The sequence below is a fragment of the Miniopterus schreibersii genome (genome assembly GCF_964146895.1).
Source record: "Miniopterus schreibersii genome assembly, chromosome: 15".
NCBI classification, from domain to species: domain Eukaryota; kingdom Metazoa; phylum Chordata; class Mammalia; order Chiroptera; family Miniopteridae; genus Miniopterus; species Miniopterus schreibersii.
Window position 1 is genome coordinate 25,181,337 of NC_138115.1, and position 19,967 is coordinate 25,201,303.

The window sequence follows — 19,967 nt, forward strand, 5'->3', positions numbered from 1 at the left end:
TCTTCATATCTGCCCATCAAATTTCTATTAGTTTCAAAGCCTGGTCAAAATACTATTTTCTTCAGAAAACCTTTCCAGGTTTTTCTGAAAGAATCAATCACTTCCAGAGAACATAGACATCCCTGAGGCTCAAAGGTAGTAGACAGCAGCTCACAACAGACTAAATCTAATGTTGTCTGACTTCCTATGATGTCACAATGATGCCTTAGTGGCGCGGGGGGGGGGGGGGCATTCAGTGGTTCCCCAGCGGCACCGGGATATAGACCAAACTCTACATAGATCAGCTTCCAAGACAGTTCATACTGTTCCAATTTATATCCATAGCTCCATTTCTCATTACTTCCCAATGTTTCATTCTGAGCCAGTCCACAGAGCACTTTTCTTTAAATGAAAAGGCGTGCTTTTTTTCAATTGCCCCAGTATCATCCCATGTTGATGAAAAACCTAGTATAAAGGGCTAAATAAATGTTAATTCAGGACACCCAAGTGATAAAAGCCCAGTTGTGACTAATATGCAAGCATCACTTATCTGTTCACCCAGTCTATAGGCTGTTGGGAAATCACATGAAATCACTGCATAAACATAGCACTATAGCCCGGCCGGGCGTGGCTCAGTGGTTGAGCTATGACCTAGGATCCAGGCGATCGGGGTTCGATTCCCAGTCAGGGCACATGCCCGGGTTGCGGGCTCGATCCTGTCAGGGGTGTGCAGGAGGCAGCCGATCAATGACTCATCATTGATGTTTCTCCCTTTCTCTTTGAAATCAATAAAGATATATCAAAAACAAACAAACAAAAAAACCCCATAGCACTATATACATTTTAATTACTGCATTCTGTATATATTAAGGTAGCTAGGTGGTCTGTGCAATGCAAAAAGGAAATCAGTTCATTACAATTTGCATGCTTGGCTGTGTTTTATCAGTTGTATAGATGTCAATTTGAACCTGAAGAAATCAAACTCACAAATTCCTTCCTCCATCAGCTTCTGATATTCAGTAATGAGCACACTTACACACAATTTAAACTTGAGACACTTAAGTCACACCAATCGCATTATTTTACCAGTATCGTCACTCTCTTCACTAGTTCGGCCTTCAGTGGAAAGAGTACTGTTAGTTAAGGCCAAACAATTTCAGCTTTATGTTAACTTTGAGAAATGGGACATGACAAATTTTTCCTGGTTTCCTCTCCTACAAAACTGGGTGATGTTTGATGGTGACTACGATTCAGGAAAACTTAGACAAAATGTAAAGTGGGAGGTACTAAATAACACACATCTGTGTCACTTGTATTTCAGCCTATCATATGCAGATTCACTTGGTTATTTTAAACAAGCTTCCAGCTTTTTACTTTTAATTTTTAAATCCTTAGCTTTCCTAAAGGCTGGAACTAAAACAAATAAACAAAAAAGCTACATATATATATCCCTTACAACCTAGGGAGGTATTAATCAAATAACATAATCTTGCTTCACTTTCTCAGATGTTTTTTGCAAATTGCATGTTTTGATACAAAGTACAGGACTTAAAGATCAATAAACCTGTGGAAAATATGAAAGAACAGAAATTTCTTACTTGACTATGAGAGAGTTCGATTATTTGATCTTTTGATTCCCAGAGATTTCACTAGGAAAAAAATAGCAGATAGGAGCCTAACACACAACTTGAAAATGGCAATGCACTTTTGTTCTACACATAATCCTAAGTGTGACTATATCCTCACCATACCAGAACATTAGGATACATATAGATTCAAAAAACAACACTGTACGTTCATAAGCATATTTTAATTTTTTAAATTTTCACAATTCAAATAAAATTCAGCTAGTTAACATAAATACAGAGGAATTGCACATAATTTACAGCCATGTACAGAATACAATAGCAACCCTCATATAAATGGTCAAAAGATATCAACTCTTGAAGTTGATTATTTAGCTATGACTGAAAGGTCAAGATTTAATTGTTCACATATGCAGGGGTACACATTCAAAATATTTATTAACACAAAAACTGAGTGAAACTAGAATTTTCAGTTTCTAAAAGGAGTAGCATAAAAAGCAGTACATAGCTTAACTTAACGAGAAATATAAGGGCATGACAGAGATCTGAGGAGGCAGAGTTAGTATATTAAACGGTTTTATATAATTAAAATTCCTTCCAATTTAAATCATTCAGAACTATCTATATTCTTAGGAATGTTCAAGTCATGATCAATATTAGAGGAAGAAAAAGTTGAACTATTTATCAGCCCCAAAAGGGTCCCTATAGTACTAACAGTCTGGGCAGAAGAGCATGTAAACAACAAAAGATGGACATGAACAATGCTGGGAGTAAAGGATAGACTGATTTCTAGCATTGAAATCCTTCAAGTTCAAATCAATATTTTTAGTGATTGAACACAAATCTAAAAATACTGACATGTTTATGCCCCAGTTAAGAGTAAACAGTCATTATTTTTAACCCACACTCTGCTGGTCCTAATATACTAATGTTATTCTACAATGGCCATTAGGTTTTAGGAGACAAAAGGATGGATTAAAAAAATCTAATAGTCTATCTTGGTTTTAGAGTTACAAATCAATTACTTGTAGGCCCCATCCAGAAAGGCTGGTTCCACAGTTACATATATAATAAAAATTAAGACAAGGCTTTGGTGATAGTTTTTTCCTGGATTTAAAAGCACTACAGGGAACCCACAACCACAGGGTTTGGTTCTCAGATTTGGACTTTGAAATTTAGGAAACTGTTTTCTATGAGCCACAGGTACCCAAGTTCTCTCTGCTGCACTATGAGAGTATGCTCTCACTATCTAGTGCTTTAACCTGAATAAGTTGTTTAATTTACTAAGAAGATTCCACAATAAAAGTACATACCCATCTGAAGAGTGCTGACTACCTCTATATTAGAAATAAAATGATACGATAGAAAACAGATGAAAACAAAACACCGTTTTTAAAAAAGTCCAATGTTTTAAGTATGCGTTTCTTTTTAAACATTTGCATCAATTAAAAACAAGATCGCCAAAGAAATATTTCAGAGACAAATTTTATAATTTTTAGTTGTTGTTTTTTATTAACTCTGTCATACATAAAGTAAACTATAACAGACTGTGCTTTGGGGAGGAAAAGACGATTAAAATAAACAACGGTGCTCCTTTCCAGTTGTTGCACAGAGAACAAAGCCTAAGACTAAGATCTTTTCCTTCCAGTCCATATATAAAACTCACTTTTAAAAGCTAAATATAATGCACTAAAGGTCAACGGAAGTTTTACTTGCTAAATACAAACAGGAATAGAATACATGTTCATCCTTGAAGGACACTTGTTATGAATTTGCTACAACTAAATAGTAAGATGTTCCTTAGCTGCTGGTTTCACATCATTCATAACCATTTGTGGGGGACTGAGATCATTAAGATAAGGGAGAGTCTCTGTCCAACATTCAATACAACTAGTATTTACCAATCTTCACAAGGTAAATGGCACTATGTTAGGCAGGACAAGTGGCACCTGAAAAGGCAAACACTATAGATGGAGACTTTCTCTACAGACTTAAGTTAGAAAACCCTATTTTTTGTGGAGGTTTTTTGGCATGTTCCTCATAATAAATGTCAAAGCTGAAATTCACCATAAAAGTTATGAATAATCCCAAAGGTAATTAAACTGAATTTGCCTTTGGTCTCCAAATAGACTGGAATGTTTTAGATTCCAATCAAAGCACCTCAAAAACATCCAGTTACTGTTGATTACAAGGAAGTTAAGAAGGTGAAGGAATTTAAGAGGGCACTGTCTCATTGGTGACAGCAGAGAAAGCTTGCAGTGACATGCTACAATTTTCTACATTAGGTCACTATAGGGTATACAGAATACTTAAACATTTACATTAAAGATCTCCAAAACACTACCTAAAGCCCGGAAAAATGTTAAGAACACTGTTTCTGCCTGATACATGGCCAATGTTTAAAAAGAATAATCTTAACATGGAATTCTCTCCTCTTACTACTGCCCCCCAAAGGCCACAAAGTGCATTCAGAGTCATTCTTAAGATAAAGCCATTGCACAAATGCAGTTCATGAGTGTTGAAGTGAGTACCACACTGGAGTTTAACTGCAGTTTTCTTACACCAGAACAGCAACAACCGTAACCGAACGTCTCTTAATAGAATTACAGCCAATATCTGTCTAAGGGCCAGACATATAATACATTTAAAGTATTAAAAGGTGCAGCTGAACTCAACAGCAAATTTTAAAGCTATATCCTGTTAGCACATTTCATCTGAATTAACTTGAATCTTTCTATGATTTGCCATTCAAGAAATTAAGATAGAATAAATTTCTTTGCAAAAGCAGCAGTTTGTTCCTTTACAAAACTATGTCAATTAAGATCATATACCTGCTCAATCAGACAGCACGCCCCAGGTATTTCTGTAGCCTTAAAAAAAAACACCAAACAAAGTTGTAGGGGCAAAGCTGAAAATTACCATTTTCTCTATGAAATAAACACAGTCTATACAGATCTTCTGGAAATAATTCAAAGGTCCAAATTCTTAATGTGAAAGCAAATTGAGAAAGACCCAGAAGTGGTAAATTTTTTCCACTTTAAGGAAATGATGCTTAGGCATGATGTGTGGTAATTCAAGTTCAAAACCAATAAATCACTGAAAAGACAATTGCAGTCATTCATGTGTCACAAAGTTAGAAAAGACATAAGGATATGCTCAAGTTACTGAAATGGCCTAAAATCAATTTTACTGGTTTATTTTGTCCCAAACTATTACCATCTGAGTTTGATACATAAATGAACAATTTAAGTGTCCACATTATGCTAAACATCAAGCACCTGCAGCACTGGGAAACAGAACATTTTAATTATAAAAATATCAAGATACTTAGGACACTGTTAGTTGTCAAAAAGTGACAAGTGATGCTATATAATTAACTTTAAAGTACTGAGCCAGATCCTCTCAAGGACTAATGTGAAAATGATAGTGAGGATCTCACTATTCCTGTTATAAGAATTACACAGAAACCCAGTGAGAAATTTATGACCGTCATTATTATCTCTGGATAGTTTATGGAATAGTATATAACTAGGGTTGGCTTTGTTTAGAAGACTGGAGAAGTATTCAAGGAATAAACACTATGCTCTGTCTGCCATAAATAAATAAAATGCAACTGTGTCTCATGGACATGGGTAGAGAAAATGGCAATTTTGAGGAAGGAGTGCTTCTAAAGGCTTTTTCTTGAAGGCAGCCAGGTTTTATTCACGTTACTGAAAAGATCAAGTAATGTGGTTATGATTACTTGAATTCTGACAACCAGACTTCCACTCAGGCATAGTTACACGTTCCCAAACCATTTTCCTTCTGTCCACCATGCTGGTTCCGATACTCCATGGTCCACTGTAATCTTTTGGTCTTCCCTCTTTATAGTGTGGCGGCCTGGTGTTGCTATCCATTGAGTAGGTAGACCACCAATTCATAGGTGGCCATCATAATGGCTGTGTTGGGAATCTGTCTCACCAGATGAGTTGTTAGACCACGGTAAAGAGATCCATAACCTTCTTCTTGAACAACCAAAGACAGTGTCTGAAAAAAAGATCTGTATTTTGTTCCCTCTTCACGTAGTCTTGTTCTTACAACTTCTGTTTAGGAAAAAAATAAAGTCATTTTATTTAAACATTAGTGATTATCTTCATACTCTCCTAATATTGAACACATCCCATTTACCTGTAAGCATAAGCTTAGGATAAATAAGAAGTAATTTTTAATATGTAACTTATTGAAACCAGTCACATTATATCACTATCAAACTTCTAAGCTGGCTAAAATCATGTATACTTATAAAATTTCATAGGTTCCTGAATGGTAAAAAACAGAATGAAATAAAAGATCAGTTGTATTCTAGATACAGATAAAAGGGAGAATAAATGTGATAGGAAAAAGGTGAAGCAGCAGGAAAGGGAGTGGTGGTGGTATCAAAGATAAAAGGGGCAGAAAAGTGGACCGCACAAGAAAATAGAATTACTAATCTGTTCACAGTGGTCTGCATATGCCAGCATAAACTGCATGTGGATAAGACTGAAAATGTTTAAAATACAAGCTGCCAGCTAAAAGGCCCCATCTGGGAAGCAACTAAGCAAAAACGATAAAATTCTAGAACTGAAAGGGATCTTTTTTTTAAAATGACTTTTTTTCTTTTTTTGGTAAATCCTCACCTGAGGACATATTTCCACTGATTTTCAGAGAGAGAAGAAGGAAGAAGGAGAGGAAGAGGGGGAGAGGGAGGGAGGAGGACAGAGGGGGAGAGGAGAGGATGGGGAGAGGGGGAGAGGAGAGGATGGGGAGAGGGGGAGAGGAGGGGATGGGGAGAGGGGGAGAGGAAGGGATGAGGGGAGGGGGAAAGAGAGAGGGAGGGGGAGGGGGAGAGGGGGAGGGAGGGAAAGAGAGAGAGAGAGAGAGAGAGAAACATCGATGTGAGAGTAACATCACTTGGCTGCCTCCCACATAAGCCCCAACCGAGGATCAAATTCGAAACTGGGTACGTGCCCTGACTGGGAATCAAACCCATGAGCCCTCGGGGCACAGGACTATGCTCCAACCCACCAAACCACACTGGCCAGGGCAAGCTGAAAGGGATCTTAAAGATTACAATTAGTCCAAATTTTCTTCATTTTAAAAGGTGAGGAAATTGAGGCTACTGAGAGGTTTTCAACAGTTGAGGATAGGGACTGGAAACAAATGCAGAGCTTTCTACAGAAGAGTCTGTTCCTTCCACATTCATTATTTGTCAAACTTTTTCAACACACTACTCTTGATGGGCCTGAGGGAAATGGCCTAAAGCCATTTCCACTATGTGAATGTTAACATTCGAAATCTCGGTGTCCTACCTTAAAAATTCACGCCACTTACAAGTTCCACTCCAAAATATTGTTTATAAACTGTACCTCTTCTTGTAATGACATCATGTCACTTGAAGGAACAGGAAAGTTAAAACTCCCAAACTCTCTCACCTTAGCGGGTCACCATGCTAGTCCTCCCATAGAAGGCCCGAGCCCAAACAATGCTGTGGACACTGTCCTCTTATGACTTCTCTTAAAGGAAGTCAGGGCTTCCCTCAGGAAACGGGTCAATTCACAGTCCAGCTTGGTTAGAGCTGGTTTTATTCACAAATTACATTTTAAAGCAAACACTTATTTCCTAGACCTGTTCATTTTTCCTGCTATCATTTTAACCACAGAGCCTTAGCTTTACAGGGTGAATGTAAATGTTGATCAGTGTAATGAAAGTGAAGCACTTAGCCCTGGACAGGTAGCTCAGTTGGTAAGAGCGTCGTCCCCATATGCGAGTTGCAGGTTAGATCTCCCATCAGGGCACATACAGGAACCAACCAATGAATGCATAAAAAGAAACTTGCCCAGTCATCTGGCTGGAATCTGACTCTGGGTTAAAATCTGTCCAGAGCTCATGCTAAATCACCGCCATGCTACTATAGCATATACTGATCTATTAAAATTGCTTTACATTACTCATACAGATTTAATCCCATTATGATGAACTCCTAAGAACTGTATTTAGTTATATGGAAATTCAGTAAAACTCTAAATGCTCTAATAAGCGGGCTATTGGCTGGAGTGGGAGAGTATTTCTGAGTTAACAAAATATTACCTATAGAAACTCAACTTCTCTTACCATGTGGATATGCTATACTTGTGGCACAAGTTTTTGAGGTGGCAGCAGCCAGCATCATTCCCACAAAATCTGATGCTTCTTTGACAGATTCTTCATCATTTTCCATCGTAGAAGCAATCTTATATTCCAGTAGTTTTTGTTTAATACTTTCATAAATAACAAAATGGATAACAGTCTCTGATATGCCAGCATATGAAGCAGACATGCCCCTATAAAATCCTCTAAGTCCATCTGTCTGATACACTTTACGAACACATTCAAAAGCGCCCATTCGCTTTTCCCCACGGTTTCTGAAAAGCAAAATAAAAAAAAAATATATTTTTAATGTAAATAAAGTAGTACATGCTTTTAAGTAAAGCAAACAAAACATAGTAGAAATATGCCATTCTAACATAAAGAATGATTCCCTTTAACTCATGAAGTGAAATCAGAATTTTAAAACATTCATTTTAGATTTTGTATTCTTTTATCCCCAATGTGTCATATCAGATGGATAATGTGAGTAGTTTATTTTACTGAATGTGAAATACACTGTACTGAATCTTCAGTTTCATGTCCTCACTGAAGTTTCTATTGTAGGGATAAGCAACAAAATCCTTCGTCCAAATATACTGTGACTGCAGCTCAAGATTAAAACAAAACAAAAAACACATCATATTAAATTCAATTCTAAGTTAAGAAGATTTCTTTTGCATTTAATAGCATAAAAAATGATTGAGACACCAATGACGAGAGTACATCACAAAAGCAGGGGAGCACGATTAATCTAATTTCTGTGCACTCGAGGGATTCTTCCAGCATACCCAGTTCTTCCTAAAAAGTGACTGGGTGAATTTAAGACAAATTTACTCCAATTCTTTGAAGGCCATGGCCCTATCTTTCATTTCAGTGTCCTAGTGAGTAGTGAACAAGGACCTCTACAGTTACCAAGCATTTATTGAACATTGGGCCCAAGAAAATGTTCTTCTTAGCGCTGCTACTTAAGGGTACAGCATAATCTATTCTTACAAGCATATAATTTTGAGTTTATAAAAATAACCTTACATGATGATTCCCCCAACAGAACCCCATGTACAAGAAATGGATTTAAATGCTACCTCCAGGGAAAGAAATAGAAGATTTACCTGTTTATAAATTATACACAGTCTGTTTCTGACATAAAATAAAACCACAACTAAGACACCTACCTGATAACCTACAAATTCCTCCAATTTTATGAACTAAGGCCATCCTCAACTAATGACACTGAATAAATACTTTCTTAGTTGAATAACCCATGTAACCAACTGGAATGAGTTTCTGCCATCAGATCCTTTCTTACAAAGTTAAAAGAGCTACAAGTCCCAAAGGGTAATATGCAAACACATCAGTCCTGTTCTTGAATGCAGTGTTATAAATTAGCATCTTTAAATCAATGTTTCATGATTACCCCAAACTTGTCCCATTCCTCACTCCAAAGCCCAAGAAGTTGTGCTGACTTGTGTTACAATTATAAGTGAAAGAATAACATTAAATAATTTTAATCCATGCTTTTCCTGGATCCCTATAAAGCCACTCTATAACATACTGAAGAATACCACTAGTAGTTTATATAGTATAAAATAGGCTGGCACCTCACACTTTTCCTAGCCTTTAGTTTGTCTTATCCACTATTAACTAACACCTTTCAGATCTTTGGCTTTAAGAAATAAATGTTGAGTTTTGCTACAACACTTTAGATGTCATTAAAAATTATTCCAGCCCAGCTAGGCATGGCTCACGACCTAGGATCCAGGAGATCGTGGTTCAATTCCCAGTCAGGGCACATGTCCGGGTTGTGGCCTCGATCTCCATTAGGGGGTATGCAGGAGGCAGCCCATCAATGACTCTCTCATCATGTTTCTCTCTCTATCTCCCTCTCCCTTCCTCTCTGAGATCAATAAAGATATATTAAAAAAAAAATGTATTCCAGATGAAAGAGACATTCTTTTCAAGTCTCCAAACATTATGCAGTTCAGCATGACAGAATGTGGAAAACAGACCTTTAATCAGGTGTAATTGTTAATAATTTCTTAGATCAGTTTTATTTATAGTCTACAAGATATAACACTACTCCCCAAACCCTAAAATAGAAAAAAACAATAGAAATTTGTGATGCATAGTCTACTCTAGATTGAGAGGCTAAATTGGTTTCAAAACTATTAACACTATTATAATACACCAGATGGGATCATCTCTCCACTCAACAGTATTAGCTTTCCCCCATCCTCTGTTCTAAAGGCCAACAAGAGCTGAGATGGCAAGACTCTAAGCTGCATTGCTTCTGGTCTTTTCTCAGGTCCCAGAACATGCCAAAGGCCCTAACTTAGTACCTGCATGGTTTGCACTGATTGTTGCCTCTGCTTACAATGGGCTCAAAATACCATTCCTTGACTATTCCATCAAAGTTGGTCACCACTATTTCCTGGTATATCTCCAGAACCTATCACTGCCTGCTCAAAATAGATTTATTTAACGAATGAATCTTGCTACCATGAAGTTGTCAGTGATAACAGATGAAGTCTATGAATAAAGGAGAGGAAGACCATGCCAGGACTTTCTGTATTGCAAGGTTATGAATTTGAACAATGATCCTCAAAGACTTAGTCTAGACTGGTTGATTAGGTGGGTTATTTAGCTGTCGAGAGGCTGATTATAACCACCAATGTAGTGAAAACATCACTATTCGGGCTGGGTGAATGTATCCTTCTTCCTTATCCTTTTATTTAAAAACACAACACACAATACACTATCCTCCCCGAAAGTCTCATACTGTCAACTATACACTTGCTTCTGGCGGTAGACCCAAGATTCTAAAACAAAACAAAATCATTCAGCAGCAAAGGGGAGACATGGAAATCTCACTACTATAAATTCATAGAAAAAATTGAAATCAAGTTTAATAATTTTGTTTTAATGAAATAACATACCTTGCATCAAGTTGTAACCGAGTCTTTACAAGCCAAATGGGGTTGGTTGCTGTGATTGCGGTAAAACCTAAACAAACATGTTTAAAATGAACTCTGGTAAAAATAAATACACTATTAATTTTAAGGTTTTAAAAATTATATAAATCTATATTAAAGAAAATGTAAATAAATGTTTAAAATATTAACTGATATATTTTACACTTTTATTTTACAAATCCATACAGACATGAACATTTGTACTTTTCCAATCTACGTGTTCAAAATCTGACCATAATAACTAAAAGATAATCTTTTAAGAGCAAAATCTGACTACATATAAACTCTTCTCCCAAAATATTCAGGATATCCTCTGGGATGTCCTCTACTCTCTAACTAAATTCAGAAGCCCATTTCTATAGATAAACATACAAAAACCTTGTGTATTCTATAGGGCTTTTTACCACGCAAACACTACAATCACTATGTCCAAAATGGATTCTATATCTTAGCATTTACTAATATTTGATTTTAAGCGGATTGCATATCAGAAAGGATTTTTGGCCTTATGAATACTTTATATAGATATACTTAATACTGTTAAAATAATGGTATCAAAGAGGTAAGGTTTCTGTTAGGATTAATAGGACAAATATATTTTTCATACACTTAAACACATACAAAAACTCAAAAGTTCAAAAAGTTACAAATGGAAACTTCCCTCTCATATTTTATACACTGAAGAGAGAAACTCAGGGTAGAGGTAGCTCTAGTTTACTTTAAAACTGAAGTAATACTTTTTATCAAATACTAATAGGTCAAGCACATTATTTTTAGAAAGGTGGACTATAACCAGCACATTTAATATGAGTAAAGTACTTTCAGAAACAAAAACGCTGTGGTGTATATTAGGGATAAAGTAAAATAATTTTACTAAATCATACACAAAGTGGAATTCAGTCACACAGGTTCTTTTTCTTTTTATAATGTCAGATAATTAGCTAACTCAAATTTTACTCCCTTAATCCACTGCTTTAACACTGTAGAAACAGTCAGATGTTTCACAAAGGTATGCTCAAACTATATCTATCAAGCAACTAAATGAAATAAACGTTTGATGTGAGAACTCTTTAAATAATCTTGTAATGGTTATATAGTCTCCTTTTCTCATAAGTGCTTTTAATACTACATACATATGTATAAAACTAAAATGGGACCAATAATTTTATAAGCATCAGTCAGTACTAAATGATAAAAATTTAAACTGTTAGACATGTTGCCAGGACTAAGGTTGTTTCCATGCTCATATTCTGGTAACAGGAAAGAGAAGAAAAATATGAAACTGTCAGATGAGTTTAAATATTTTGTTTGGAAAATATTTCTCTTGCATGGCCTAGTTTGAGAATAAAATTATATAGTATATATTTTTTCTTCTCTTAAACCTCACTTTTTCTAAGTAAAAGTCAAACTAAAAGTATTCAAATTTTATTTTAAAGCTAATATGAACCAGACATCAGTATTCTGGTCATATCCTTAATTTAATAATTCTTTATTTTTAAACTTAAATATTTGTATTAGCTAAATGAATGTACAGCAATATTAGGGGTTTATTAGTGAAAAGCAGCTAAGCAGTCAAACCAACAAAATAGTCCACATTACTCAAATAGTTTTTATTAATTATTCTGTGAAAATTTAAAAAGGCTAAAACAGGGAATTCTTATATTAAACTAAATAAAACAAAACAAACAAAACTCCCAAAAAACAGCCTATCTAGGTAAAAATCTCATTCAATTTATTATACTTTATTTGAAAAGAAGATAAGCACCAAAGTATTTTAAAAAGTAATTATGTTCTTCTTCTAAAACTTAGTATCCAAAGCTTAATACTCTTCCAAGTCACAAAATTCCTCAGAGGCTGAAAAACCTCCAGAAATGTAAACTTTAAAATATTTATATTATAAAAAAATGAAATTTCAAAATACCCATAAATTATTTTAATTATTCTCTGTACATATTAAACAATGACAGGAAGCAAACAACAGGTATTTCTCACTTAACTAAAAATTCATTTCCAGATGCAAATTAATCTATGGGACAGAACACATTAAAATTTAGGTGAGAGAATGTTGTCATCTAATCCCTATATAATTGCTATTATCAGTAATCTCTGTTTACTATCGTTGTTTCAGCTCAGCTCTCCCGATAAACTAGCTCTGAATAAAGACACTAGCCTAACTGCCAGCAAACCATTAGGTTACAGAATTTAGACATATCCAGTGGTTTTTAGCTACTGGTCTTATCTTATCAAAGACACTCCAATAAATTAAGTAGACATTATTAGGGTAATTAAAACTAGAAAAATATAACCTATTAGTTCAAAAAATGAAATAAGTGGGAAGAAACAAAAATGCATCACTAATTTAGAATTATATATGGTAAGGCAATTTGAACTCGACAAACATCCAAAACTGAACATATTTTCCTATTTTTTTCCTAAGAAAAACATACACAATGATACTGGGAATGGTGCCCCTGAAATTTAGAAATTTCTAATTACTTTTTATTTTGGCATTTAAATTTTGTGACATTTTGCTAATATGCTAATTCACAGTAATATTCTGAGTACCCTGTTAAATATTAAAACTGACTAAGAGGTATACAAAGGATCTATTTGTGGGTTAAAAATTAATGTTGCTCCATAGTCAATTAAAGCCATGTGGCAGTATACTGGCCATACTGTTAGTAGTGTGGTTAGTATTTTATTAGAAAGTTTAAAAAAACTCATAAAATACAATTTTTAAAGTTTTGCTTCATCTAAGACTCCATATGATAAAATAAGCCAGCAATTTTCAACCTTTTTCATCTCATGGCACACATAAATTAATTACTAAAAATCTGCAGCACACCAAAAAAAATATTTTTTGCCAATCTGACAAAAAGAAAAGGTATAATTTTGATTCCCTCACACCAGACGTCTTATTGTTTTGTTGGCTGTTGTCATTTTTGTATTTGCCTTTCTATGGGAACAGAAGTCTGTGCCCGGCTGAATAGTCAGGTATCATGCTTTAAAAATTCTTGTGGCACATTGGTTGAAAATCGCTGACATAAACCAATTAAAAACCAGATTAACAGAAATCCCACTTATATAAACTCGCTGAAAATGTCTATTTCATTAAGTGAGTGATACCTGTAGTATTGCACTTTTAGTATTTTTTTCATTTCAATTAAATTCTTTAGTAAGAACAAAGCCCACCTAATTAAGGGAAATATATTAACACTACTAAAAAAAAAATTAAAACAAAACAGCTAAGATCCTATATATTCTTATCCTGCATTTATTTGGAAAGTAATGGTAAGTATTAAGATCAATGTTTTTGTAAGAGAGTAGAAAAAAGCCAAGTATCAACAGACAAGAGAATAGAAAGTACTGTATTAGACTTTTAAAATATGTTATGCTGTGCAAACAAAACAATTTTTTCTAGAAGTTGTAGGATGCCAAGATACCAGTTACAACTATGTGTATCTTAAATAGTGTCATTAAATTTATTTGGTGGTCAAAACTATTATGGCCAACCTGAGGACCCCAGGCTTTTATTACATGATGATTGAAAAGTTACCCATTTATCCTTCTAGAAGGAATATTATAAAGGGATCAGAATTAAAGTTTTTAATTCAGATAACGCACACACAAATTCCGGAAATACAAGCTCATTTCCCACCTTTACTAATTCCACAGCTATTATTAATGCCCAGGGGGGTGTTTCTTAAAACTAGAGGCTGCAAGAGATGCTCAGATCAGTACTCACGAGGTTTAAGTTAGTCCATATTTCTACAGGAAGTGACCTGCGGATGGGGAGCATGAGATGACACGATCTCACTCTTTTCTCGGGAGAAATGTACAGTAAATGCCTAAAATAGACACAGGCTTTTCTGTATCATAACAACAAGCAGTGACCTCATCAGAAACATGTGTACAAAATGAATCCCATTGGAAGGATTTGAGAAATATTTACGGTGAGATCTAACTTTTTGAAAATTTTAAGTTAAAAAAAGAAAGAAATATCAAAATGGGCCATAAATTTTAAAAAATGAACCGAGTACTGAAAATTTTGCCATCTGCAGCAGTTTCAGAGTCCAAATACTTACCTAAAAGACCAATTTTGCCTTAAAGAAAAAAATGCTAACCTTGTCAAAGGGGAATCTAAGAAAATATTTGGAAGGGATTATCATATCCCATTTTCCTACCATTATCATCTACCATGATCCAAGATGAAATCACAACAATTAGCCTACCTCGTAAATCTTAAAATAAAAAACCTGAATATCCAAGTAACTTCACTTTGTAATGATTTATAATTTTTTAAATGAAATATAGTACAATATATGTTGCTACAGTAGTACCTTTCACCTTTTGCACTATGGCCAGTAATATTGCACATCCATTTTTATGGAATATTTTGGGTTATTTTGTATTTAATTTCTTGTGTTCTACAAAACAAAAAACAGGAAGAATGTTTACACACAAACACATAAAACATCTGTCCAACCATCAATCTGGCTGAATGAACTGCCGTGGACAAATAAAATATTTAAAAAAATATTTTATATATGTAAGACAAAATTTCTATTTAAATTTTTACTCAAAAAACTTAACCTTTAATAATAAACTTTGAGTTGAACAGCAAAATATATCTTGAAAAATAAAAGTAAATGTTATAAGCAAATAAAGCCTACTAAGTATCTAGAAAACGTTAAACAATTATGTGTATTTTAAAAACTGAGCAGTTAACTGTTTGAATATATACTCCAATAAACATTAGAAGTCATTTCCTTTAAATCTGTAATGCTGTATATAAAAGTACATATGTTCCAGATCACAACTTTTAAAAATTGGGAATTACTAAAAAGAAAGAAAAACTTATTCTATTTTTTTGTATACACAGTTGTGTGTAGGTGTATACAGAGGGATATGCAAGTTCATTTAAATAAAAACACACAAATACCCTCAGATAGCTAAGTTTCATTTAGTCTGACAAAGCTCATATGTAGGGGGGGAAAGGTAGGTAAAGCATGAAACGTCAACATTACTTAATTTGATTAAATAGCCTCACAATTAAAAACATTTTTTCAGTGCATGAAAATTGAGAGCTCAAATTTGAAGGTTTATAAATTCTTTTGTATTCCCTTGAAATACTACAACAAATGAAAATAAGATTCACTTCAAAATGTCCTTTTAATAAAAAGGATTTAGTATTTAACACTCCAGTTCATATGGATAAAATACAAAATGCAAATGAATTGAGAGGTTACTTGAAATAAAAATTATGTACAAGGTATATTACTAAATCCTTAATGTGTGTTGCTTGATATGGCGCAATATAGCAGGCAATATTAATGGACTATTTTTAGTGTGTTTTTTAATACTAAAATGACAAGGTTAGCATTTTTTTTGAATAGCCAGTTAAAAAACAATTTTCACATGACTGCCTCTAAGCACTTTGCACCCCCAATTCATATTTATAAGGCCTCTAAAAATGATCCTGAAGAAAAACCAGAGCAATCTGGTCTAGATTATTTCAAGAATGAAGGGGGCAAAAGGCTACCTTAATGAGTCTGCATGGGACCATTCCGTCTCACCAACCGTGTAGTTATGTATAAAAACTGCAAAGCTAAATGTTAATGCTCGTAAACAGTGCAAGAAAGCTCTGAAAGCACAATTCTTAGAAAAAAATGTAACTGCAAACAAATTAAAGTATTTTCAAATTACAGTAAGTGTATGTATAGTACAATAATCTCTGAACAAATATAAGATTATCAATTAACCAAAATTCAAGGATTCAATTTGGGAAATGGTATCAATGTTTAGAATAAAAACAGACAAAGTTAACACTTGCATATATTTGGGAAAAAAGTACAGAATAACAATTCCACTGTAATTCTTTGCAATGTGATACAAATAAATTCTGATAAGATATTCTAATGGAAAAAAAGTTCCAGTGGGACTTATGATATTCTGACACTCTAAATTTGCAATACTGAATACATAACAACTTTCCTCACTTAAAATGATTGCTCATCTACTTTCTTGGTTTTAATTCTTTCAAAAAAAAGAAAGCTTAACATTTCTTTATAATTTTCTGGGATTAAAAAACAAAAATGTTTAGCCCAGACAGCGTGGCTCAGCGGCTGAGCATCCATCTATGATCCAGGAGACTGTGGTTCGATTCCTGGTCAGGGCACATGCCCCGGTTTGTGGGCTCGATCCCCAGTAGAGGGTGTGCAGGAGGCAGCCGATCAATGACTCATCACTGATGTTTCTCTCTCTCTCCCTGTCCCATCCTCTTTCTGAAATCAGCAGATATTTTTTAAAAAACAAAACAAATAAAAAACCCCAAAATGTTTAAACACTGGTAATCCAGAAATATATTCTTAAAGATCTTATAGCTTGAAATTAGCTACTAACTTTTACCTTATACCCACTGAATGTGCAGAGGGAAAATCATATCTATTTGTATTCAACATCTGTAAAAAGTACATAAAAAAATAATTCTAGTTGTAACTAGATGACCTCTACGGTACTGAAGAGCTAATTCTCAAGATCCAAATCTATATAGAGCAACTTACTCATTCTAAGGCTAAGGTAATGGAGGTTCACATAAATTACTTAACTTGCCCAAGATCTCTCCACATTAGTAAATAAGAGTATTTCACCACACTGATCTTTAAGGCTTTACCTTCCAGCTTTAAACCTTCAATAAATTAGTTAACAATTACTAACTATAAAGAGCCCTGAAAATATTTTGTAAGGTATATGCCAGATTTATTATACGACAATTGACCTTCAGAAATTAGCATTTCAAACTTACACTTAGTTCGTTAAGTATGTGGTTCAAATTGATCCAATTTATTTCTAAACAGAAAATGGTTAACAGTTTAAGGCACTCATTGTTAAGCACATAACAATTAACTGATCAACAAGTGAAGAAAGTAGATACAATTTACTTTATAAAGCCATAACATAATTTGGAAATGTGAGGTATGGTTCAATATGCAACAAATCTCAGCAAACTGTAGAGATTTTTCTACTGAGAACTAAAGGTCATGGCTTTGTCTAACATGCATAGCAAAAAATGATTCCAGAATCAGACTGGTCAAACCAATCTTTAAGGCAGGGCAGAGAGAAGCCCAGGACTAGTTGTTTTAATTCAGAATCATATATACTCAGTGACAGAATAATTCCTGGAAACATTTCTATAGCAAGCATGTACATAGCCAGTGCCTAAATTTCAAGTGCTATCCAGTGTGATTTACATGAAATGCTAAACATATTTTTCAAAATACATACATTACAGTAACTCTGAGTTATCAGTACTACATCAATGTCAGCATTTAAGCACAGTACAAAATGAATACTTTACCAAGAACTGCCGGCACATTTCAGACAGAAGCCAAAACATGTAGCAAAAAGGAAAAGGCACTAACAGAAATTGAGGAGAGAAGAATAAATTACAGCTCCATAATTTACTGAAAGTGTAATTATGGTTGGATTTTTAAAACTGTTAAAAGTGATCACTAAATATTCAGTAAACTACACAAGACAATGTAAATACTATATTACCTGTATGTATCACAAACTCCTAATTACAAAATGCCAATTGACAACAATTCTTTATATTACCTCCTGATCAAATGTATTGTATAATAAATGTAAAAATCTTGTTTGTGGATGCTAATCAATGAGAAGCACATTGTCTTAACTTTACAATTTAAATTGATCATAATTCAATATTAAGTCTCTAGGTTTCAGAAAATTTTTTGTTTTTTAATATTACATAGTCATACCTGCCACTGCAGCTGAAATCATGTGTACCTGGGTAGAGTCAGGATCAAATACACCATTTAACTTTTCCTTGCAGTTTGAATAAGCAGCGAAGTATATTGCTCTAAAATAAAGATTTAAATTTTATTAATAAGCATGTTGCTTAATTAATAAGATTTAAGTGGCATGTAAATTAATCTTTATCATTTTAGAATAGAGAAATCTAAAAACATAAAGTCTTAGCTGTATGCTCCTGTAACCACAGGTTAATTTACACATTTTTCCATGAAGACCCTGATGCACTTTTTGTATCGACTCATTAAGAAAAAGACAAACTCAAATGTAAATAAAGTTCCTCAGACACCCCCTTCACCGTGCCCCAATACTTTGAGAGCAACTGAGTATAACTGAAAGTTTTTGTGTAAAATTTTGAAAACACACGATAAGGCTGGAAGGCTTAATTAAATATACTGAATTTAGGAAATGTGGTATGTTTAGTCTATTTGGAAAGTATTAAAAGATATAAACAGTAGCCAACATTGGTAATACATGGTTGAAGAGCAACTAATTTACTATTTAAGAACAAAAATATAGCATGTTTTTTCAGAAGGCAGATGAGCAATATTCATTAATTTTAAATGTGCACAAACCCTTTTATTCAGAAATTCTACTTTTAGGTAACTATCCTAAAGAAAGAAATATACTATAAGCATAACCAATGGACAAAGACAATAGTGGGGCGAAGGCCTGGGGTGGGACAGAGGCTGGGAAGAGGGGTGCTAAGAGGGAGAAAATGGGGGACACATCTGTAATACTGTCAACAATAAAAAAAAAGGAAAGAAATATACTAATTTAAGTACTCAAAGATAAAGGTAGAGTGAAGTTCACAAACTACTGGTGTGGTTTTTTTTGAGTGGGAAGGAGGGAGAGAGAGAGAAATATGGATGCAAGTGAAAATATCAATCAGTTGCCTCCCACATGCACCCAACGGGGGATTCGAAACCGAAACCTGGGTATGTGCCCTGACTGGTCATCAAACCCACCACCTTTTGGTATATGGGACAACACTGCAATCAACTGAGCCACACCAGCCAGGGCACAAAACCATTGTTTTTAACAGCAGAAATATGAAAATAAATCTAAAGGTTTATCAATTTAGGAAATGCTTATTAATGATGGAATAGTTATACTATGCAATTTTTTAAAAAACTCTACATATTTTCATGAAAAAAGGCTTCAAGACAAATTGGGCGAAATATTTTTAATGATTCAATATATGTAAATGATAGTAAGTCTACATTTTATGTACATGGTAGGCTAGAAAAATTAATGGAAGACTATACACCAAACTGTTTATTAATGATAGATTTGTATAAGGAAAAGAGTAAGTGTGTGTAGGAAGGGAACGTGCATTGGGTGAGAAAGAGATGATGTGTTTAAGGTATAATGCCAAGCTTTATGCTATATGCTTTTTTTGTCCTTATAATAAGGCTGAAATTTTGGGTAATTTTTAGAGAGAAAATAGCCCATA

The 19,967-nt window shown here is 34.2% G+C and overlaps 1 protein-coding gene across 1 annotated transcript in view; it reads right to left on the reverse strand.

The window, feature by feature from the left end:
• Positions 1-1,768: 1,768 nt before the first annotated feature.
• SLC25A36 (solute carrier family 25 member 36) overlaps positions 1,769-19,967 on the reverse strand; it is a 32,704-nt gene continuing 14,505 nt past the window's right edge. Inside the window, exons 4-7 of the mRNA XM_081159658.1 lie at positions 18,460-18,560; positions 10,643-10,709; positions 7,695-7,984; positions 1,769-5,647 (exon numbers count right to left, since the gene is read on the reverse strand). Of these exons, the coding sequence (XP_081015784.1) occupies positions 5,454-5,647; positions 7,695-7,984; positions 10,643-10,709; positions 18,460-18,560 (652 nt within the window). The 3' untranslated portion in view covers positions 1,769-5,453. The remainder of the gene's footprint in view (positions 5,648-7,694; positions 7,985-10,642; positions 10,710-18,459; positions 18,561-19,967) is intronic.